Below are 24552 nucleotides of genomic sequence, written 5' to 3' on the forward strand. Positions count from 1 at the left end.
GACAGCCAGGAAAGGGGCACCGTGGATCGCCTGGCTTCTCCTCGCATCCTATGCAGGGCCCCTTGGTCTCCAAGATCAGTTGGTGGGTGTAGCCTTCTATCTTCCTGTCCACACTGGGCCTGGCTGGTGGTGCTCCCAGGACTCCTCCCCTGGACCACAGGGGCATCATTCACCTGTGTCTGCGCCCAAGATTCTGGGTGGGGTTGTGGGGCAAGGACTGTGCCCTCTGCAGAAACTGAGCATCCCCACCATCAGCCCGGGGCTCCCTTCAAATAGTACAAGTGGGTCCTTTGCCCTTAGAATCTCCAAAGAGGTTACTCTCTATTTAAAGAAAATAATATCCCTTGGAGCACCTGGGTGGCTCAGTCAGTTAAGCGTCTGCCTTCAGATCAGATCATGATCCCAGGGTCCTGGGATCGAGCCTTGAGTTGGACTCCCTGCTCAGTGGGCAGTCTGCTTCTCCTTCTGCCCCTCCCCCCTGCTCATGCTCTAACTCTCTCTCAAATAAATAAAATCTTAAAAAAAAAAAAAAAGAAAGAATATCCCTTCCCTCCCATATACACGAGTACCATAGATAGGTAGGTACTGTAGGGAGACAAACAGATGGGTGTCTTTCAGTTTTTAAGAGTGTTGATTTCAGCAAGTCTGTGCATCTGCCAGGCTGGCCCCATCCGTGACCTGGAGTGTAATGAAGCACGGGCCATTTCTCTTGGGAGGCCCACGCTAACCTGGAGCCACACACGGTCGCATCTGCTGGGATGGGTTTCGACTAAGGAGAGGTCACCTGCCGCTGAGAAACCCAGAAATGGAGAGAGGAGCCCAGCTTTGTGTAAAAATAACAAGGCACTGTGTGTGAGCTCTGAGTGCTTAAGGGTCTGTGTGTGTTCTTTTGGAATAAATATGTCCCCCACCCTTTGTTTCTTTTGCCTTCCAGTTCATATATGATGAAGAAATTGTGTGGTAAGTTTTAAACGTTTGTTTCTTGTTCCTTTTTTGGTCCTATCCTTCCTCTTTGGGTTCGTTGAAACTTTTTTGAGATTATTTTTACAAACATGAGCTTATGCACTTGTGAAAGTAAAAAGCATCATTCTAAGCAGTCACACCTTTATCCTTTCAAAGTGACAAAGATTGTTTCCCTCAGTGTTCCTGCTCTACCAAATAACAAAGTATATTATAAAGCTAAAATAATGAAAACGGTATGGCATTTTTCCACTGGGATAAACATAGGCCAAAATGGACTGTGGAACCAAGAACCCAGTCATGGGCCCATTTCTTGGCCGGGGGATATGACAGGTGTCACGACAGGCAGTGAGTTAGGGAGAGGGTCTCAAATACTGCTGGAGAAACTAGGGATCTATACAGAACAAAATAACGTCAGATCCCTTCCTCACACCTTATACAAGAAGAGAATCCAGATGAATTAAAGATCTCACTGTAGGGGCGCCTGGGTGGCTCAGTTGGTTAAGTATCTGCCTTCAGCTCAGGTCATGATCTCAGGGTCCTGGGATCGAGTCCCGTGTTGGGCTCCCTACTCAGTGGGGAGTCTCTTCTCTCTTTCCCTCTTCCCTGCACTTGTGCTTGCTCGCTCGCTCTCTCAAATAAAATCTTTTTAAAAAGCACTAAAGCTTTCACTGTAAAAAGCAAAGTTAAACAGAATAAAATGTCAGGACTCACCTTTATGACCTCGAGATAGGAAATGATTCCTTAATTAAGATACATAAAGCAGAAACTTGAAAGGAAAGGTGGGTGTATTCATTGTATATGTGTATCCTACATCCATAGGCCATAGAAATGTTCTCTTCCTGACAGTGATTCAGAGTCCGCATCCCATCGGTGTCTGTGGGAATGTGCTCAGGAGGCCTTGCTGAGCAGCCAGGTGCTATGGGCCCAGAGAAACTTGTTTTCACCCCCCGCTCCCCGGCCCCTAACCCACCATGTGAGCCAGGCAGCCTCTCCTCTTCAGGGGTCTCCTTTGCCTAGGTGGAGTGGGGGTGGCGGTAGCGGGGTCATCTACAAGTCTCTCCGTAGCTCTGCTGGGCTGCAGCTTCTGTCAGCAGAGGGAGAGTTCCTGAAACAACCGTAGCTCGTGCCTGGCACATAGTAGGCCTTCAGCACACGTTTGTCAGATGACCAGACAAATTAAGCTGGGTGGCTCCTCAGAGGCTTGTGGTCTGAGCTGCAAAGATCCTGGCCACGTCGGGGGTTGGGTGCCTCATCTGCTGGATAGCTGGATGTGCATCCCAGGAAGGCCCCCACCCCGCCCTGCCCCAGTGCTCAGCCCTGCAGGCTCCTGTGCTGGCCCCTTTCTCCAGACAGTTCTTTGGGCCCCTTCCCACCTGTACCCACAGCCTTTTTGGTCCCGGGCCAGAATCTCGGGTGAGCTTACAGGTCTCTTAGGACCAATTTGGTATGACTCCAGGTCACTCCCCGCTGTGGATCCTTGGATGGGGTGGTCCTGGTCCCTCTATTTTCTAGGTACCTGTGGGAACGCTGCCTGAGCCCTGCAGACCCCCTGTCGCTGAGAAGAACCCACCCTTACCTTCTCTGTCCCCAAGAGGGCTTCACATGGCAGCTGGACACAGGCTGGGGGGGCTCCCCTACATGCCTGGCACGGGGGCCAGGGAGGGTCAAAGGACCTCCTGCCCTATTCCCTGCTGCCTAGCCGTCAGTCCCAGGCCCCAGGCGCCCCCAGCCCTAACCACAGTCTCCGTTCTCTCTTTGAGGTGGGAAGGACTGGTGCTCATCATCTTGTATGCGTTTTACATTCTGATCATGAAGTAAGTAGCTTTTTTCTCTTCTCCCGCTGGGCAGTCTGATGCCTCGTTCCGCTTCCTGCTCTAGCCTTTTGTTAGAGCCCAGACAAAATTGATGACAGACCAGCTGTCATCTATTCCAGCCAGCTCCGGTTCTCTGGGGGGTACCCGCTGGGGTGCTCAGACACTGTTTGGGGGGTGCTGTCCGGACCAGAGGAGGCAGGGCTGGTGGGTGGAGGATGAGGCTGCTCCAAGACAGATGGCAAGCAAGACCTCTTTCCCTGTGGCTCCTCCCTGCCCCGGGTGACCGCTTTTTCTCACTGGCCCTGTAACTCTCCCGATCATGTAATACTGCTCTTCTTAAAGAGCCAGGCTGCCTCACTTCTGTGCCAGGCTTCGTACAATGCCACCTGCAGGGGGCGTCACTCAGGAAGGAAGGTGCAGATGGTGGGTCAGGGATGTGCACCCAAGCAGCAATTCCAAAACTGCCTGGGTGAGCGTGATCTCAAAAGAGCCCGTGAGGAATATTATTCAGCCCTAAAAAAGGAAGGGAATTCTGTCGTGTGCTACAACAGGGATGAGCCCTGCAAACATGCTAAGTGAAAGGAGCCAGTCGCAAAAGGACAAAGATAGTATGATTCCACTTAGGCGAGGTAGCCAGGAGAAGTCCAATCCATAGAGATAGTAAGTTAGAGATTACCAGGGGGCCTGGGGGAGGGGCCGATCACTGGTTAATTGATGAATGGGCACACAGAATTGTTCTCAATGCTGCAACCCAACAGTAAATAATGCTGACAGTCACCCGACATGTTCTGGAACTGTGATTAATGCCAGTGAATTAGACACTTAAAAATGAAAAAGAGTTAAAATAGCAAACTTTATGTCCCCCCAATTTTTCCACATTAAAAAAAAAAAGAAAAAGAAAAACACCCCCTTGAGCTGAGTCCTCTTTAGGTTTTGTCTTCTTGTCCACATCCTCAGAAAGAGTTAAAAGCAACACTGAGTTTGAGGAGACTCTGAAGCCCCACATTAATATCAAATGTTTATAGTATTTTGTGAAAATGGGTGATCACCTGTCCAAGGGCAGGAGGCTTGTCCTCCCGTGAACCGCTTGCTCTCTTTCAGTGAGGTGGGCGGTCTGGGGTCAAAGCTGGAGATGGTATCTTTTCTGGGGGGTGGGGGGTGTGCCTGGCTAGGAGGGGTGCAGGCATGGCCCACCGGGCAGCCCATGGGGGCAGGACCTGCAGCTGTGGGAGGGAGGATCAGCCTGGTGACACCTCCTTGGAGCCTGCCCTTGACGCTGGCCTGAACTTCCTTTATGAGGACAGGCTTGGGACGGGCATAAGTAGGCATGGGTCGTGCTCTTGGACCAGAGGTTCCTTATGCCACCACCACTCCCCCCCGCCCCACACAATGTTCTCGGGGTCCTGTCAGGGGACTGTCAGCTCCATGGGCCACTCCCAGGGTCTTCCGCCTGTGTGTGCATGGGCTGTGGGGTGGGGATACCTGCCCACTGCGGCCAGGTGTCTCCCGAAGCTCTGACCTCCGGCCTTCACTTGCAGGTACAATGTGAAGATGCAGGCCTTTTTCACCATCAAACAAAAGGCCGTTGCCAATGGCAACACGGTCAACAGTGAGCTGGAGGATGGTAATGATTACTGTGATAGCAGTTCTGATGACCCCTCCATGCCATTGCTGGGGCAAGGTAAGGCTGAGCAGACAGGAGCCGCCCCAACCACGTCACTGAAACTGCTCTCCCCTTCTCTTTCCTGCCCACGCCACCCCCCCAAATTGTCCCTCTCTTACCTTTGGCCCCCGAGGAGAGGTGGCTCAGATTTGCATTTGCATAGAAGGGAGAAGAACCAAGAGTCAACAGTCACGCCCTGGGGACTTTTCCCCAAGCCTCCCGAGGAAGGCTCCAGGCCTGCTGGGCTCAGAGCCCTCCGAAACGCAGTGAGTTACCTCTCTGACCCTTGTAAAAGGCCAGTGGCAGGAGGCTGAGGACTTGGGGTGACAGAGCAGGCGCGGGTCTCCCTGTGATTTCTCACACACCGGGCCCAGCTCTGGCGGGGAACTCCGTTCTGGAGAGACCTCTGGCTTGTCACCCAGAGGAATGGCAAGGCCCGGGAGGGCAGCCACGGAGCTGAGCAGGAATGCCCAGACTGGCCCCTGAGAGCCCTGCTTGGGAGCCCTGGCCCAGGGGCTGCAGCCTTGTGTCCTCGGCTTCTCTTTGGTCCCCTTGCCTGGGGTTCTGGGCCTGCAGAGCGAGTGCGTGTTGTCTCTGCCGAGGTCCCCCAATCCGCTAGGCCAGACCAGCTGCTGCTTTGGAAACCGCATCTTAATCCCACCAGTTACTCAGTGATTCCCGGTGTGGGGGCGGGGGCGGGGGGAGCTGCCAGCACGAGGGGCACGTTTCTGTTCTTCCCCACCCAAGCCCCCAGGGAGTGTTAGGGCCTGAATAGGTTCTTGTACTGAGGGTCGAGGAAAAACAGATGCGGCTGTTCCTAATTCCACCCACGGTGTTGGCAAAGGCCTCTTCAGCAGCGGACAGGTGGATGGGCCACGTGAGGGTCTTTCTCCCACGCTCCCCATGGCCCTGGGCGAGCCACGTCCTCTTTCAGGCGACCTGAACTCCTTCATGGTGTCTGCGACAGCCCAGGTGGTCTCAGGGGCCTGGGACGTGTGGGGGCTGAAATCTGTCCTCCTTGGCCCCTCACAGAAATCTGCTCGTGTCTGGGACATGTGGGGGCTGAAATCTGTCCTCCTTGGCCCCTCACAGAATAAACTTGCCTGACGTTCAGGGGATGGAGCCCCTACCCTGATCCACCCCTCACACCCCTCACCCTGGGGTAGGGCCTCCATCCCCTGGACGTCAGGCAAGTTTATTCTGTCCCACCTCAGGGACCCCGCTTCACAGGTGCTTGAGGGAGGAATGAATCTCTCCTTACAGAAAGAAGAAACCCACTGGGGTAGGGGTGGGGGAGGGGGGGGTACCAGTGTAGTCATGGTTACGGCCCGGCTGCCAGAAGCCGGTCCTCGACGGTCAGAGGAGAGAGGCCTGCAGAGCCTGGGGCTGTATCCATGTGTCCTGTTGCCAAAATGCCGAGCAGCCTACCCCAGGGGAGAGCCCGTTCCCAGGACCACCTCCTCAGAGGGGAGGGATGGATGTGGCTTCTGGTTTGCATTTTAGCTCCACAGATTAACAGTGGCCCCGAGGTCCCAACCGCACATCCCCACACACAGTGTCTCAGGACAGGGGCTGAGTCCTGCCCAGTCTTGTACCCAGAGATTAGTGCTCCGGGGCCCTCAGGACCTTCACGGCAAAGAAGGTCATTCCTCAGGTGCCCCAAGAGCTACGTACCACCTGTGTGGCCGATGGAGGAGGCACCTCCCTAGGGTCCCACGGGAAGCATCCCTTACTCGCGTACGGCTGCGTGGGTAGCGGCCTCATGCGGGACCTCTCCTACAGCTCTGTCCTGGTGCTGTCTCCACAACTTTGGTACCCAGGACAGTAGGACCTCCCGCACAGGTCTCTTATTTTCCCCCAGATATCTAAGTCCAGGAAAATTTCTAGAAAATTAGAAGATTAGACACAAGGCTGCCCAACCTCCCCCCGACCCAAACACAGGAAAAGGAGGAAGATAGGCCTCCCTCCCAAGTTTTATCAGGGAGAAGGCATTTAGATAAAGGCCAAGGAGAAAAAGATCTGGCGGGGGGAGGCTGCAGGACTGGAAGTGGAGAGGTAGGAGTCCCAGAGATGCGGCTTTCAGGATTTTGTAGCCCTGGCTGGTGGAGGGCCCTGTGTGTAAGTCACCGCAGGGCGCTGTCCCCCCAGAAATAGACTGAGGAAGGAGCTCGCAGGAACCCTGCAGGGACTGAGAAGGGGGCCTCAGCAGTTTGCCTCTCCTAGCGGTGATGTCACGAATCTTTCCAATACAGAGCTCCCCTCCCTGCTCCTCGGCCTGCAGGCGGGTCCCCATCTTCCCACCCACCCGAGGAAGCCCAAGATTGTAGCTGGTGGATTCTGTCAAGAACCCACGTACACACACAGCTCTGCCTTTGCCTGTTCCCAGTTTCGGTGTTTCCCCGTGTCAAATCAAAATTTTCAACCTGGCCTCTTCGCAGGTGTTTGGCCTTGTTACTACCACTCTTGTAAAATGCCTTTATGTACTTGAATGTTCTTTAAAGGTCATGCGGTTCTTTTTACCAAATCCTCTCAGGCCAATTTTTTGTTGTTGTTGTTGTTGTTGTTGTTGTTGTTTTGAGGGTGGGAAGGAATAACATCCTCCAGCTTTGTTCAGATGTTTGGGTTTTTCTAAAAGTCTTAGAAATTTTTCACATCACACTTGAGTTCTGCTCAAGGAAGCAGAGCACAGTACCCCAAGAAAAGGTCCCTGGGGCAGAGGAGGAGGGCGCCCCCCGCCCCGTTTCCCACCGCTGTGGGGAGTCCAGCTTCTCTTTGCTGGTTGCACACGGCCTGACAGCCCGGGCTACTGGGGCTAACGGCTAGGCTCACCGTGGACCTTTCCAGGCTGCCTTGGCCCTGGATCCAACTTTGGCTTCAAGCAGGGGCTCGAGCATTGAAGCCCCCAGTAGCAGGAACCCCTCTACTAACTTCTCCTTCAAATAACCCCCTGGCATCTTGGCCACCATCAAGAATGCTGCCCCAAACTCTCGGCGTCCACCGCACGCTAATCACCTCTGGCAAATCTCTGTCGGCCTTTGTCTCCTTAACTCTTCTCTTCTAAACTGTAAGTAATCTGCTTTCATCCAAGCGATAACCCATGCATTACAGAAACAAACAAACCAGGGCCTCCGCGCACGCCTCCTTGGAGGTTAGCGTCTGTCCCCGACAGATGCATGGGCCTCCTGGCTTCCTTTCTAACCACCACGCCTCCTGTCTGCTGAGCCTTGCTGCCTGTTTGGTGAGGGTGTGCGTGTCTGGTGTGCATTTGTTCGTGTTGGTGCCATTAACTCTCACGAGGGTGTGCGCTTGGCCACTCCTGCCCGGAAAGGCTGCTCACCAGGAGCTGGTGACCAGGGCAGAGGGACGGGCCTATCTGCTTTGACAGCCTCCCCGGAGGGGAAAACTCCACCTGCTTCTGTGTGCTGTGTTCCTGAGTGGTTCCATTCCTGGTCTCCCCAGGGCTCTGGAGTTAGATGTCAGATCCCCCGAGGATGCCCACCCTGAGCGAGTCTGTGAAGGTGGCGAGGAAGAGGCCTGAGGCCTGGAGACATTTACTCTTCAGCCTCAAGGGCGGGGGGGCAGGAGGCGGCGGGGAGCAAAGGGTGAGAGAGAGTCCCCTTCCTGCTGGAGGGTGTGTGTTTTATCAGAGACACTGGATTTGGCCAGCAGCCCTCAGCAAGTAGGCTCTCCCCCTTGGGTCTCTCTTGCCTCGTCCAGCACCTGTGAGCCTCATCTTCACCCTCACTGCCTGCCTCGGGGAGAGCACAGTTAGATACATCCTTCTCTGCCAGGTGGAGATGGTTGTTCAAACAGAGCAGGTAGCCTGGTGGGAAGCTGAGAGCCAGTGCTGTCTAGTGCTTTCTAGCATTTTCCATCCTGGAGAGTCCTTGTCAACATCCAAAGTTTTATCTGAGCCTCTGTCAACAGAGGGAAAGAAAGGTCCCCTCGCAGTCATGGGCTGGGAGGTGGCAGGGACCCTGTCTTAATTGTAGCTGGGCTTCCCAGTGAGGCGCAGATGAGGAACTGAGAGACCTTAGTCAAGATGGGCCCCCAAAAGAGGGGGCTTCACTTGGCGTAGGGGCTAGACATGGAGCGCCTGCTCATGAGTGGTCCGGTAGCACGGGACCCCGGGGCCTCGGCTAACACTCCCCGTTGGCAGGCAGTCCCCTTGGGCTCAGTCAGGCTCCCCGGCAGTGGCCAAGATCACAGCCCCAGGAGGTCTGCAGCATGAGGGGAAGTCAGCTGGCCCAGCGCTGGGGTGTCGTCCCCAGGAGATCTCGGCACTAATCATGGCTTTGTGCTCAATATAGTGAAGGAGGAGCCTCAGTACAGCAAAAACCCAGTGGTGATGGTGGACGAGGTCATGAGCTCCAGCCCTCCCAAGTTCAGCTTCCCGGAGGCGGGCTTACGCATCATGATCACCAATAAGTTTGGGCCCAGGACCCGACTGCGGATGGCTAGCAGGATCATAATCAATGAGGTCAGTTTGCGTCAAGGGCACTGAGAGGGAATGGCCTCGGATGTGTTGCTGCACTTTGAGAACGCTTGTTGTTGGGTCACCAGGAAGTCCTCGGCCGGGCTGGCCTTTATTGCCGTCCCTGCTTACGGAAGGAGGCCCAAACATTACCGCGGGCAGCACACGATCTGATCCAGAGGTGTGTTACAAGGCAGGGAGCAATCGAATACGATTTCTAAGATGTGCCACTAAGACTTTTGTCAGGCACTAAAGGAAAGCTAATTGGAGAAAGGCCAGTTGGAAGTACGGGTTGTTTCTTTAAAGTGTTATTGAGGACCAAAAAAAAGATGAGCACACACCTGTTCTCTATGGATAGAACAACTCTAGGAGAAAACCAAGAATGCTGGCAGAGGTCACTTACCCTTGGGGACTTCCTTTTCACTCTGCACCCTCCTGTTCTGCTTGAAGTTTGTGCCCTCTTACTCATTTGGGGGAAAAAAAAAATCTGTTTTAATGTTATTTCATGTCCAGACAGTTTAGCAAAGATGCCCAGGCTCTAATTGTTAGGGTTAGGGTTAGCTTTCTTCCAGTCTTTGCCACATATGTGCATATCGGAGTTTTAAGTCCTTATTCTCACACCCAGGTAGTTCTCAGCTTGAAACCTTAATAACTAATAAACCATATTTAGCATGTCAGAGGTATGGAAAAATGACATCGCCCAGGGCTTAAAAGTTCTGTAATGTGAACATTTCTGCTTTCGTACATAATACGTCCTCCCTGTGGAAGGTGTAGTAAGGAGAAACATTGCAAATTTTGCATCATTCTGAATCCTTTTGACCCTAGTCAGTAAAATAGGAATCAGTGAAATTTTACTGAATCCTAGTTATTTTTCATGAGCATGATAATTGTGCCCATTGAGTGGGGGTGGGGACAACTCTGAAGGATTTGGGTTTATAGTATCTTTTTCATGCCATATGCACTAGGGAAATAATGGGGGTTTTGATGAACCAGTAAAATACTGATTGTCATGCCCCCAGATGTTTTAGGCTGCTGGGAAAACCTTGTTTCCGCCCACCACCCCCACCCCCAGGCTGGGATTGAGTGCCCTGGCAGGTAGCATGGGGATCCAGAGAGGCCAGGCTCAGGAGAGGACATTGAGTTTTAATCTCACTTTAGCCACTAACTCGCTTAATCTTCCTGGGCCTCAGTTTCTCTAACTGAGAATGTTTGGCAGGATGCTTACAGTTCTAAAAATTTCAGTGACACACAACTGATAAGCTATGCGTGGAGGCTAAGCCATATCTTGGGGTAAATTCATCAAGGAATGGGAGTGGGAGGAGGAAAAAAAAAAACCCAAATGCCCGGTTTCAAAGTTTTTTCTTAAGACCCTGGGTCTCATTAGAATGTTCAGTCATTTTAATTCCAAAATGTTAGAGATGTTTGCAAAGCTGCAGTTAAGCCATGGTAGATTCTAGTGCTTACGGGACAGATGCTCTCGTTCATTCATCGGAGAGGACAGAGCAGCTGAGAGGGGGTTTGTAGGGGGTGGGTGCATGGGGGGAGGGCGTGTGAGGGGTTTTCCTTCACTCCAAGGCTACACCTGGCTGTCCTCACCCAGAGCCACTGCAGTGAGTTGCCAAGGGGCACAAAATTTCACCAACCCTCAGTTTCCATGCATCTCACTCCTGGGTGCTGGTCATTTTGAGCTGGTCTGTCCGGCTGCTGAGGGCGGGGCAGGTGCGGGATGTTTTACCTGTGGTACAGCATTAATCCTCTTAAGGACCATCTGAAGCAGATGATGAGATTTCCAATTTATCAGAGAGGCAAAATAATTTCCCCAGAGCCGCACAGCTAATATGAGGGCAGAACAGGAATTCCCACCCAAATCTGAGTCTAGACTGCAAAAGTGGGACTGTGTAGATTATCAGGGGTCAGTTAGTCCACCTCCTCAGCCCCTTCTTTCTGTATCTTTATCCCCTCTATAATGTTCAGCCCCTGCTTGAGTTGTTTTTAATTGCCTCTTCCAAGTGACAACCCTTTGAACATCGCCACCCCGTGATTTTCTCCTTGAACCTAAACATCCTTAGAACCTCCCACCCTCCCTCATGTAACATGGTTCCAGTCCTCCCCATTTTCTAGCTTATCTCTCTCAGCACGTGGATCCATCACCACCTTTGTATTGTAATCTATGCCTCTCTTAATACAACCTCAGGTAACTTTAGATATTTTTCCAGGTACAATTCTCTGTTGATTCCTATTAAGCTAGAATCATGACCCCTTCCCATTGCTGCCATTCATGTTGCCATTAAGTCATGCCTCCCTCCTTACGATTCTGTCCTTGTACAACTAGGTTTTTTTGTTTGTTTAACTACAGGGATGACCTGTCATTTAGTACTACTTGGGTTTGCTACTCAAGTAGCAAAATATTATGCCTCCACATCTGAACTTGAGTCTCAGACATAGATCTCTTGCTCTTTTTGGTAGGCTAAGTGTTGTGAACACACTTGTAAAAAAAGGAATTTTAAAAATTTTCACCCCACCCTAGACTTCATGATTTAGGAATCCCTGCCTAAAACCAACATGAAGACGGTTAAATGGTCAGTTCCTTTTCTTTTTTTTTTTTTAAAGAAAAATAACATGTATCTATTTTAATAATGATGTTTTAACTTCCAGTAACCATGAGGATAGGCGTTGGGCACACAGGTAGAGAATAATGTCTTGGGGACGCATTCACGCACTCTTAGTCTCCTGGTGAAGAATCAGGAGGGGTCTATATTTGTTCATTGTGTGACAGTCCTTACCCCCAAGGCCTAACTCAGACTGATCCACAGGCTTTTATAATTGGAACCAGATGAATGGGAGCTGGGCAAAGGCAAAGGAAAGTGGAAACCTGTGGATTTCTTGAAATGTGGCCTCTACCTTTCCCTGGTTTCTAGAAGCCCATGGATTTGGTGAGGAGGGTCAGCTTCTGCGTGGGCAGAAAGGAAGCAGCCTTTGTCAGTCACTATAAGATAGGGCCAGGAAGAGGACAGGTTAGTTCAGGGCACACCCATTAGATATGGCAAAGCCCTGGGACAGCAGAGGTCATCCCAGTGGCCAGCAACCCAGTGAGGTGCTCAGCATCGCTAGTTGGCAGGGAAATGCAAACAGAGCCACAATTAGATACCATCACCACCCACCAGAATGGTTCAAATTAGGAGGACTGCCAGGGTAAAGCATTGACGAGAACGGGACACAAAGGAAATTCTAATCCATTGCTGATACGAGTGTGAAGTGGTTCAACGTGCACCTACTGAATGACCTAGAAATTCCACTCCTAAATACCCAAAAGAAATGAGCGCATTTGTCCAGAAAAAGACCTGTGCACAAATGTTCATAGCAGCATTCTTCATGAGAACCAGAGAAGGGAAACCACACAATGCGTTGGCGGTCATTCATACAATGGAATACTCGACAGCCATGAAAAATAGCCAGCTACCAGGTCGTGCAACTCCATGAATGCGTTTGACAGATATTGAGTGAAAGAAGCCACACATAGAATAATACATATTATATTTATACAAAGTTCAAGTTCAGGAAAAACGAATTGATGTTTATAAAAGTCAGAATAGCAGTTACCTTGGTTACCTCTAGAGAGAAGGGGCATATAAACCAGGGAGGTGCCTGAGGGAATCTTCTGAGGGGCAGGAAATGTTCTACATCTTGATGTAGCACATCGAGCTATATGCCTCATTTAAGTGTATTTTTTGCACAATAGACGTGAAAAAAATTAAACATTCAAAAAATGATGCAGGACGTTTCCTGTGACTATCTTCAGACAGCTTATAAATGTCAAGGATCTGGAATGGTCACTGTCATCCAGAGTCAGGGGCTGGGTGGTCATGGGCTGGGTGGGCACAAAGGTGGTGATGGATCCAGGCCCTGACCAATCCCCAAAGGCTTCCCGGTATCAGTCTGCCTGGAGACGAGCAAACTGAGATGGAGTCCAAGGTTCTTGGGCCATTTCTCAGGGAGACTGATCTCCAGGGATGGTGTTCTAGAAACCTTTCAGGGCTATGTCTCGGTAAGGAACAAAGCCACCGTGTGACACTTTGTCACATGTCTTGGCGTCTGACTTGCCTCCCGTCCACACAGCGGCAGAGACTGATCAACTCGGCTAACGGTGTCAACAGCAAGCCACTTCAAAACGGGAGACACGAAAACATCGAGAACGGGAACGTTCCCATGGAAAACCCCGAAGACCCTCAGCGGGAGCAGGAACAACAACCCCAGCCGCCACCCCCACCCCCAGAGCCGGAGCCGGTCGAGTCTGCCTTCCTGTCCCCCTTCTCCATGCCCGGTGAGTTCTGGGGGTGCAGGGCCCTCGGGCTGAGCTGAGGTCTTCAGGACGGAGACCTGGACCCAGGAGGGCCGGGGGAGGCTGGTGCGAAGGGTCGACGTTAGGTCACCAGAATGCCTTGGAGGCACTTGATATAACGTCCTAAGTAGCAAGCTGTGGATTAGAGCCGCAGTCAGATGCAGGCATGCCCCGTGTGGGGGAGCCTGCGCGCCAGAGAGCAGGCCAGCTGGAGACATGGGGACCAGTAACCCCTAGTGATTGCACTTAAATGCCCAGGGCAACTGGTCTTTCTTTTGCAGTAAGAAAAAGCAACCACCACTCTTAATTTTATGGACCTGGTTAGACTCTCCAACCAGACATTCGCCAACAGGATATTCTAAGGCCACAAATTACCCATAGACAGTTACACCTTCTACATTTGACAACATCTCCTACCCGTACGTAAGCCCTCAGCTCCTTCCATCTCACTGGAGTGTGACTTCTGCAGCCTAGTGTCCTCTGACTGCCAGCTTCTTGCTGACCTCAACTTCTGCTCTTCTCCTTCTCGTGCCCTCTTCTCCAGCCACACTGGCCCCTTCACTGTCCTTAGAACACACCAGGTATGCCCTGCCTCAGGGCCTTTGCACTTGCCTGTCGCTGGAATGCACCTTCCCCGGTGGTCCACATGGCTCACTCCCTCCCCTGCTTCAGGTCCCTGCTTAAATGTCACCTTCTCAGGGTGGCCATCCCTGACTACCCTGTTTGAAATATTTTATGTATTTTTTTCTCTTGTGTGTCTCCCCCAGCTAAAATGTCACCTCCACAAAGGGCAGGGATCTTTGTCTATTTCGCTTCTGCCTGACACATGGTAGGTGATTAGCAGGTATCTGTCCAGTGAGTTCACATGCGAGAGGAATCCCAGACACCCACAGTGTACCCTCCTCTTTAACCAACTTTCTGTGTGGGCCTTTGAGTCCTAGGTGGGAGAGAAAGGCCTCGGTCTCAGAGTTTTTGTCTTGGTGTCCTGCCATCTGGACAGGCCCCAGAATTCTAGGATTTTCAAGTCCAGAACTTGATGTTTTTCTGAAAAGAATTCTGTGTTTAACATCAGGCTCACAGAGCACGTAATTTAAGAGATGGCTCTGTGGGGAGAGAGGCTGTCCAGTCCCTCATCCCCATGTTTTGGAAAGACTCCTGCCCCCAAGTAGACGGTGGGGGGCCTACCCAGGCTGGAATACTCTGCCACCATGGTTCATCCTGAAAATATGGGCTCCATTTGAGATCACACAGCTGCCTCAGAGTTCCTAGATGAGAGTCTCCAGGGTCTGCCGATCACAGCTACCTGGCTCTTCCCCAAATTCAGGGTCTGGTTCTAAAACACGGACATTTCAAAGATCGGCACAGGACGTGGGAATCAGAATTTTCCAACCTTCTCTGGGTGATTCCTGGGAACTCGCCAGGTCAGGAATTGCTGATCCCTTCTTTCACATGAAGGGCAGACCAGGCAAGTGAATTTTTTCCCTTCACTAAGGTCACAGAGGGACCCAGGCCTGGGGTTCAGGCCACCCCCTCCAAGGTCCATCTGACATGTCAGCACACCTGTTGGAAAGCTCTGGGGAGCAGAGATCATGCTCAGGTAGCTTGACTTGTGGGCTAAAGGTCACACTGTACTTGGGTGGGAGCTTGGCCCCTGGGGCCAGGCCTGGGCCACTGAAAGAAGGGGTGTTCTTCTCCAGATCCTGGGAATCTGTATCAGATGACCTATTTGGATACACTGGGGGAGAGATGATATCTATGCAGTGGGATCCCGGGAGGGCGGTGTGTCCCCCACCAGAGCAGAACCTGCTCCAAGTCTGAAGAGCCGGGATGGGGCCCTGCCCTGCCTAGCATTTTTCAATACTGTGTTCATGAGCGGTCCAAACACAGGCCCGGAGTCCGGAACCCCGGGGCCCCCCCACAGCTGTGCATCGTAACTCCAGCAGCCCACTTCCTCTCCCATGTGTACTCAGGGCGAGCACGGGGACTCGGGGCGGCACGCACCCCAGGGGTTTCGGTTCCTCAGGGGCCGGAGCCCAGATGCAGCGGGGGCTGGGATGTGGAGGGAGAGGCCAGCCGTGGCCCCGCCAAGCTTTCCGGGGAGGAGGTACCGTGCCGTGAGTTGTCTTCTCTAGTCCCAGAAGGTGGGTGGCAGAGTCCCCACTTTGCGGATGTGGGCCCTCATGGGGCCCCAGCTGCCACCCTGCACTGGCCACTTCATGTGGACCCTTGTGCGGGCGTTGCCCGCTGTCCAGGGCTTGGCCGGAAACCAAAGAAGGGAGGTGCCCTTCTTGGCAGCAGCCGTTCAGGCAGCCACATGTAAGGACCACTCACCTCTGCGTTTCCTCAAAACCTTGAGTTTGGCAGGACTGGGTGGGGTGGACCCCAAGGCTTGCCGTCCCTCCCTTGGTTTTGTCCCGGGACCTGGCGCTTCTCAGAGAAGTGGCCATGGGAAATGGGATCTAGCTCCCTGCAGGACTCTGGATGGCTCAGCCCCCTGGGGAGGTCCGGAGGCGGGGAGCTTCAAAACGCTGCTATCTTGCCAGGGCTGGGCCCGGGCAGCTTGCAGGCTCTGTGGACCCCTGCCTGGCAGGCCCCGGCTTCCTGCTGCAGTTGGTCACCTTCCTCCTCCAGGCGGAGGCTCCAGGACGTTCCCCAGGGCTCAGCTCAGATCGGGGCCATATGCTGGGAGCTTCCGCCCCGTGCTTGCCTCCTCTTGCCCTCAGGAACAGGCCGAGCTTCCTGCGTCCCTGTGCAAAGCTCCCTCTCCCTTTGTGTCCCTGCGGATGTGTGTCCAGGTGTTGCCCTTAGAAACCACGAGTTACTTCCTGCACCGCTTCCTCTGCCTTCCCCTTGCCTCCTTTGAGGAGTGGGGTATGGAAAGGGAGCCATGTGGTTGCTGCCCGTTTAGGTGTGTACTGTGGCCACAGAAAAGCGAGGCCGGTGTGGGCAGAGGTTTATAGGAACCTGGACGGTGGGACGCAGCGCCTGGGAGGGTCTGGCTCCTGACCCTGGACCACCCACTCTCGCTCACCTTGTCTTTTCAGTTCCTCTCTGGTGGTGACCTCACAGTGATCTGGGGCTGGCCAGTGGCCCCGAGGATGCTTTAGGGGCAGAGGGAGCTAGCTATCCCCTAAGCTGGGCCCAAGAAGGAGTCACCAGGGGCGAGGAAAGTGGTAGCAGGGGTGGGGATGGGAGGAGGGCAGGAGCCATTCCTCTGGGTGGCTTGGAACCAGCCTCGCTGCAGTGGCAGGATGAATCGGGGCCTGCTGGTTCTATGCACGATTCTTCTGTGTAGTCGGGGGCAGCCTGGGAGGCAGGCTCTGGAGTCCAGAAGTCCTGCGTTCAAGTTTTGGTTCACTCACCGGCAGGTAGCACTGGGAAAGCTGCTTCACGTCCCTAAGCCTGTTCCTCAGCCAGAGAACGAGGGCGATGGTGCTTATGCCCCAGGCTCGCTCTGAGTAGTGAATAAGGTGCTTAGCCACTGTCTCTCGGCACCGACCGGTGCATAGTAGGTGTGCAGAAAATGCTAATTTGGATTATGTGCTTGAATCACGTGGTTTCTGTTATATCCAGCTTTTCACCTCTTTCCCTGTTTGGACTACACGCTGTGTTCTAGAAGGGTCACAGGTGCCAGGATCCCTGGAGGCCTGGAGCCATGGTCATCCTGAGTGTCAGGGAGCACCTGCTGTGCGCCAGGTGCCCAGCTCTGGGCACTTCGCAGATAAGATCAGTCTTTTCAGTAAATATTTGGGTACGAGACCACTGTGGGCTTTGGGTATGCAGGTGGGAACAGGACAGCCGTGCTCCCTGTCCTTTGAGAGCTTGCGGGTGTGCTGGGTAAATCCAAGCAGTTAACTACCCGATGCGTCTTATGCATCATCTGCCTTTACTACACGGTGGACAGGTAGAGGAGGTGGCCCCAGCCTGGGGCCCCTGGGCTCTGCCACCCGCATGCGGGATCACGGGGCTTGTAGACTAGAGCCCAGGGACATTTCAGCAGCAGCCTGTCCCTGGTGCCCACCTGGCCTGCTGCTGGATTCCCATCGACATCCACTGCAGCCTGCTCTTCCCACTCTGGGCCGTGGAGACTGGTGATTAGGCTTCCCCGGGCCAGCTGTTGGCTGGGGGAAGAGGAAGAAGAGAGAAGCTTTTTCTCCCATGGAAACTGTGGTCTGTAACCCCGGGGAACTGCTCTGAAGTTACCAGCTGGTGACCCTGAGTCCCAGCCTGGCCGGGGAAAGCCCATAATGCAGGCTGTTTGTGGTTGACTTGTGGTCTGGGAGGGCCCATCAGCCCAGGGGGCCAACGGGACTCCTCTCTTCTGATACTGGGATGCTGGCCTTCATGTCTGCCACTGTTGTAGCCCTGGGGACTTGCTGTAGGTCAGGCCTGGAGTGAAAAGTCAGGAACCCTTCCAGGGCTCTTGGGGGGCTTCCAGGTGCTATGCCCTGTTCTAAGAGCTTTTTCTTTCATTGAATCCTCCCATGAGGTGGGGACGATGATCTCCATTTTGCAGAGAAAGAAAGAGAGGCCAGAGAAGTTAAGCCAGCCATGCAGTCACCCAGCATCTAGGTGGAGAGGAGCATTCCCGCCTGGGCAGCCCCTGCTCACCACTGTGCCGTCCTGTCTCGGTACTGAGCATTTGATTTATCCTCACAGCTTCCTTGAGATTAGGCATCATCTTTATCTCCATTTTGCAGAGGGAAACTGAGGCCCTGAGAGGCTGGGTGACTTCCCGAATCACATGGCCATTAAGTGGGGGGAGCCGCTCTTCCATCCTGTGCCTCCTGAGCTGTGAACACCATCCCAGGCTGGTCCGCTGGGGAGCAGAGTCCCGGACCGTGAGCCCCCAGGCTGTCCTACAACCGGCAGATGACCTCAGATGTATATGTATCCGGGATCTACGAGGCCGAGCAGCTCCTGTCAGTGGAGAGACTGGGATGAATGTGCATTTCTCAAAGTCTAGGCCCTTGGAGGTGCTTGAACAGTCACAGGAGGTAAAACTTACTGAGCACCTCCTATGGCCCAGGCAGGGGGCTTTGCACGTAGTCACCCATTGAGTCTACACGACAACCCTAGAGGGTGGATGCCGTGCTCCCCATTTCCTGTGTGAGGAAACTGAGGCACAGAGAGATGTAGTTGCCAACGTCATCCAGGAGGAAGGGGGCAGAGCTGGGTTTTGCACCCTGGTGTTCTGACGCCAGACATGCTTAGGGGCCAGCACTGGGGTCCAACCAGTGGATTGCCAAATAATGTGTCTGTGGGGCATAAACTGTTGGGGACCTCACATGTCCTCCTCAGGCCTTGGATGGCATGGCTCTACCTTCTCTTCCTTTATTAGAATAAAACTCAGCACAGGCAATCTGGAGATTTGGGGATGTTTTTAGGGCTTTTTAGGGCTTATTCTCCCCAGGTGGGACAAGAGGGTTCTGTTTAGCCTCTTTAAACCCTGGGGGGGGGGGCAGTGCACTGGAGAAATAGAGCTCTAGAAACCCGTGGGCACATTCTCACCTTGGAGCCCCGCAGCACCGTGAACGTGGCGGAAAAACCAGGGGCCATGGGCTCACGTACATGTGACAGTCCGGGCACAGTGCCCGTCTGTTCCAGGCCCCCAGAGACACGTGGCTCTTCACGGTGGAAAGCCTCTCATTCTTGCCTCCGTCTCTGGAGCCGCCAGAGAAATTGTCTCATAAGTCAAAGTCAGGATTTCAAAGGAGTGTCCTTGCCCTTGCTGTGGAGCGCCGAGCTGTCGGCTCACAGCCCCATCAGAACAAACTCTGGTAGAGCATTTTTTGGTGTTTTTTTTTTTTTTTTAATGTAACAACTTTATTTTTTTTAAAAATTTTAACTCCAGTATAATTAGCATGTGGTGTTCTATTCATTTCCGGTGTGCAATCTAGTGATTCAGCATTCCACACGTTGCTCATCGTGCTAAGTGTACTGTTCATCCCCTGTAACAGCTTTGCAGATAGAGATTTCACTTACCCTAATATTCACACCTTTAAACTATACAGTTGAGTGGGGTTTAGTAGATTCACAAAGCTGTGCAAACATCACTACAATCAACTTTAGACTATTTTCACCACCCCTCCCCCTTAGCAATTTATCCCTATCCCCCCCCCCCCCCCCCCCCCCCCCCCCCTCCTGGCAACCACTACTCTGTCTCTTTGGATTTATCTGTTCTGGACATTTCATAGGAGTGGAATCATGTCGTAGGTGGCCTTTTGTGACTGGCTGCTTTTCCTCAGTGTGGTTTCAAGTTTTATCCATGTGGGAGCCCATGTCGGCACCTCGTTCTTTTGTATGGCTGAATACTCCCTTGTATGGATACACCACCTTTATCCATCTGTTGCTAGACATTTGGATTATTTTCACTTTCTGGCTATGGGTGGCTTATAAAAACATAATAGAGCATAGTGGAGAAAGAAGCTCAATTTTTTTTTAATCTAAGTGGAAGCAATTTTCCTCCAGGTCCCTGAGGTATGTGATAAACGGTATCTGAATACTAGGATCAGAAGGGATCGTAGGAATTTAAGACCTGCTGCTGCCTCCTATGAAGTGGGAAACTGAGTCCCAGAGAGGGGCATGGGCTTCCCCAAGGGGCAGTTTTGACCAGAAAGAGCCAAACATCCAGGCCATTTGCCCCGGATGCTGTTCCATGGTGTTCCTGCAGTCAGGCCAGCGTGGTGCACGCTGGGAGGGCGGGGGTGAGGGGACCTGGACCCATCATGTGCTGGGGTCCCGAAGCCTCTTCCCATGCCAGTAATGCAAAGCCCACACAAGCTCCCACAAGATAAAGGGGGACTTTTTTAAAAAAAAGTAAGGATATAGGGGTATGTTATGGATTCCCAGAGCACAGAAACAGCTAGAGTCATCCAGGGCCGGGATTCAGGGTCTCTGTGGCTGTCAGGACTCTTCCTGGTCCTTGTCTTCATTTCTCCATGTATGCCTGTCAGACTGGCTTTTGTAGATTCGGTCAGTCCTCACTGCAGACTGTGGCCTCGCATGGACTCCAGACTGGTCCATGACCGTTCCAACCCCCCCTAACTTAGCTTGCTGGTGCTGTATCTGAATTCCAGAATCTGGAAAGAGAGAATGCCGTTGGCCCAGAGGCCAGGTGTCCGCCCCTGGTCAGTTCACTCTGCTCGCCAATATGGCTTTGGTGGCCCCTAAGAAGGTGGCTCTGGGGGAGGAGGGTCTGCGCACATGCACGCCTGCATCCCTCGTGGGACCTGTGACTGCCGCCTCTAGGGTTATCAGGAGATGCTGGGTGTAGCCCATCTCAGACGCAGGAAAAAGAAAATGCAGAGATGTAGGTGCCTTATGTGATCATGGGAAGGACATCTTAGTCTGGGCACCAGCAGTGACCCCAGAGCCTCCCCCACCGAAACTGCACCCACTGCCGCCACACCAGAATCGGGGCAGTGGGAGCCAGGATACCACAGATCTGTGAGTTCGAGATCTCGCCATCAGAGCTGTGATCCAGGGACCAAGAGGCCATTGCCACAGCTGTGTCTCAACTCCCAGAGCAGCACAAACAGGGCACTGGGATGGTGGCCAGGCCTCTGGACAGTCCCTGACATCCACTCAGCTAGTGCTTGGGCTCAGACCCCCCTGCGGCAAATCCCAATATCCCAGAGCCCTGCTTGCCGGGAGCGCATCTAGAGCAGCCGAAAGGCAGCCTGGCCCCACCTCAATTCTTCTCAAATTAGGGAGGCTCTTTTGAGTCCAGACCTGAAGCTGCAAGGGAGTCTGGGAGACGCCTCTGCAGACACCGGAGGGAGGTTGGAATGGGAGCTGAGGGCCGGCTCAGCACGTCCATGTCCATGAGAACCTTAGTGCAGCGTGGAGAAAAACAGTAAAACTAACCTTTACTGATGACTCAGACCGGACCTGGTAAGGGACCCGTGTGGCTCTGCCTCGGGGAGACCAAAGAGAGGCAGGCCCCAGCCCATAGCTTCCTCAGGCACCTGCCGCAGCCCCAGCCCTGTACCTAGCACCTTATATTAGGTACTTGGGGTACTGCACAGCAGCCCTCCTGGGTGGCTGGTGTAGGTCCCCATTTCCCAAATGAGCAAACTGGGGCTCAGATGAGTACGTGCCATGGCTGGGGCTGGCACCAGGTCTGCCCAGCTCCGAAGTGCTGTCCTTTGGTGTCACTGTTGACTTTGGCCAAGAGGGCCCTCTGCTAAGCTGGCGTGTCGGCTCTAGGATGCCAGGGGCAGCAGAAAGGAAGGGGAGGGAGGAGGCCAGCTGCTGGGTCTGTGTGGTTTTCAGACACCAGGAACATGGGAACCCAGGAACCCAGCCACCCCGCCCTGTCATTGTAGGGTTTGCAGAATGTTTAAGGCCAGAGGGCACGCCAGCGGTTGGGGGGGGGGGGGGGGCAGTGAGCGTTCTTGACTTTCTCGGTGTTTCTGGGATTAACGGTCTCTAATTTCATGCTCCCTGGGGACTCCGAATTCAGACAAAGCCTTCAGAGGCTGGGCAATGAGCTCTGTACTTTGTGCTTTTCTCTGTTCTCCCCACAGTTCCTGGAAGTGGGTGAGGGGCAGCAGTTCCCTACCATCCCACAGAGGAGGCCGTGGAGGCTCAGAGAGGCTGACCGTCCGCCCACTGCCACATAGTGGAGAGTGATGGGGGACAGAACAGCTCTCTCTGCTGGATGCCCTGAGATCCCTGAAGTGGGGTGCAGAGCTGGCCATAACTTGGGGTCTTTAGAACAAGGGCATTGATGCACCAACCTCAGATGACTTTCTAGCTCTGGGACCCATTTACATCCAGTCCCAGAGTTGGTCGTGGAGCGTCCACAGAGCTCAATAGGGGCCATGGGCTCATTCCCAGAACTGGGATGGGGTCTCAGGGATCTGCACCAGCCAAGGGAGCTCAGCCCCACCCCTTCTCTGTGGCCTGGGAGATCTTGGTCTGCGGGTTGGATCTGTGCCCTCTTCCCCATGAGGGCAGCTACTTCTGTCGGGGAGCGGGAACAGGGTCCTAGTGGCCAAACCCTGTTCCCTGACTGTGCCAGTGTTGGGGGGAGACCAGGCCAAGGCCTCTCCCCTGGAGAAGGCCTCCCAAAGACCTCATGAGCCCTTCAGGCCTCTACTCTGGACTGCCAGATACATCTCTCTGGGCCTTGAGTCCCTGTGTGCCCAGCCCTGCCTGCATCCTCATGTCAGCCTTCAGCAGGGCCTGCCTCTGACTTTGCTGAAGCTTAGTATGTACTTTCTCATCCTCCCTTCCATTCTTCCCCTCCCTCCCAGCCTCAGCCTGGCTGCTCAGCATGATTGTAGTCCTGACCTCATCTGCTTCCTGTGGGGTCTCCGCTCGCCCCCTCTAGTGCCCTCAAGATCAAAACCCACCCTCCAGAGTTCAGGATGGGGTCCTTAAGAGGCTTTGGTGTTGGCCTTCTGGGTCTGACAGTTCCTAGCTGTGTGACCTTGGGCACAGGGCCTTATCTCTCTGAGATTGTTCTCTGTAAAACCACCCAACCCAGTGTTTGACAATAGTACCTGTGAAGTGGAAGTTAATGTGGTTGTTAACATCAACAATAGGTAAAATTTAGTGTTTACTCTGCACAAGGTGTTATTATAACACATCATGTGTGTTGGCTCATTTTCAGTTTTATTTCAGTTCGTGTGAGGCAGGAACCATTGTGCTTCCCATTTTACAGATGAGAAAACAGATACAGAGAGGCTCCATACTTTCCCAAGTTCACACAGGTAGCATATGCCACAGCTGGGGTTTGAATCTGGCAATCTAGGCACAGTTAACCATGGAGCTGCTGTGCCTCTCGGAAAGCAATCCATTTAATGGTAAGTCTAAATTTAAGGACACAACAAAAATGTATTAAAAACCAAAAATTATTCTGAAGTTCGTTTGCCCCAAGGAATAAGAAAACTTTAATGGCTCCCCTTCTCAAGAGGAATTTTCTGTTTAGATCACAGCCATAAGCTAAGGGTAGGAAGCTCTAGTTGGACAGTTGACACTTCTGCCGGCTGGCGGGTAGCAAAAGGACGTCCACGGGCCTTGAAATCACGGGACTCAGAGGGCAGGCAAGCAATACAGCTCAGGACTGTAGGTGTAGGACTCAGGATTTTTAAACTTTGAAGACCTGCATTCAATTCCTGGCACTACCTCTCAATTTCTGAGATGTTTAAGTCCCTGAATTTCACCAAACCTCAGTTTCTTTACCTATGAAATAGGGAAAATGTCCCCTAAAAGTTGACATGAAGAACAAAGAGAATGTGAAAATCACCTCCAAGGTGTGAGGCGTGACACAGATGTTGGGTAATGGTGAGGTAGTCCGTCATCAGTCCCTCCTTGACAAGGCTCCATGTTCCCCTGCATTCCTCACTCCCCCACCCCGTCCCCGCCTCTCTACAAAGGCCAGCCTGGAGGCCCCTGGCTGGGGAAGCAGAGTCTGTTTGTGGCTCTGTCTCTAATTTTCTGTGAGATTTGGCACAGTTCATTAACCTTCATGGAACTCTTTTTTTCCTCTTTATAAAACTCATGGAGTTAACCAAATGAAACTTATGCCAGGAATGCAGTGTTGGTTCATCGTATGAGAAACAATACACCACGTTGTTAATAAAACCACATGATCATCTCAGTAGAGAAAAAGCACCTAACAACATCCAACACTGTTTCTGGATGAAAAACCCCAGAACAAACTTGGGAATAGAAGCAGACTTCCTTAACCTGATAAAGGGCATCTACAGCTAACATCGTACTTCATGGTAAAAGACTGAAAGCTTTCCCCTTCAGACCAGGAACATGACAAAGATGTCACTCTCACCACTTCTATTCAACATTGTGCTGGAGGCTCTAGGCAGGACAAACAGGCAAGAAAAAATAAAAAGCATCCAGATTGGAAAGAAATATAAAACTATTCATAGATAACATGATCTTGCAAATAGAAAATCCTAAGGAATCCACAAAAAATTGTTAAAACTAAACTTGCAGGATACAAGAGCAATGTAGAAATTTCAGTTATATTTTGGTATATTAGTAATTAACCTGAAAATGAAATTAAAACAATTTCATTTATAATAACATCAAACAGAATAAAATACTTAGGAATAACTAACAAAGGTAGTGCAAGACGTGCACACTGAACACTACAAAATATTATTGAGAGATATTAAAGATCTAAATGGAAAGACATCCAATGTTTATGGATAGGGAGACATAAAGATCTTTTAAATGACACAAGTCCCCAAATTAATCTTCAGATTCTGAGCAATCAAAATCACCACTAGCTTTTTTTTTTTTTTTTTTTTTTTTTTGCAAGAGATTG

At 52.4% G+C, this 24552-nt stretch overlaps 1 protein-coding gene across 4 annotated transcripts in view; it reads left to right on the forward strand.

Moving 5' to 3' along the window:
- The window catches only part of SLC24A4 (solute carrier family 24 member 4), a 182860-nt gene that overhangs the window by 128991 nt on the left and 29317 nt on the right, over positions 1-24552 (forward strand). For 3 of the 4 annotated variants that reach the window (XM_032405817.1, XM_032405814.1, XM_032405815.1), the window contains 5 exons: positions 935-960; positions 2724-2777; positions 4316-4458; positions 8751-8920; positions 13031-13235. In XM_032405817.1, coding sequence (XP_032261708.1) covers positions 935-960; positions 2724-2777; positions 4316-4458; positions 8751-8920; positions 13031-13235 — 598 coding nt within the window. The remainder of the gene's footprint in view (positions 1-934; positions 961-2723; positions 2778-4315; positions 4459-8750; positions 8921-13030; positions 13236-24552) is intronic. The other variant, XM_032405816.1, reaches the window with a different exon arrangement.

This window comes from Phoca vitulina, unplaced genomic scaffold, assembly GCF_004348235.1.
Source record: "Phoca vitulina isolate PV1807 unplaced genomic scaffold, GSC_HSeal_1.0 scaffold7, whole genome shotgun sequence".
NCBI classification, from domain to species: Eukaryota; Metazoa; Chordata; class Mammalia; order Carnivora; family Phocidae; genus Phoca; species Phoca vitulina.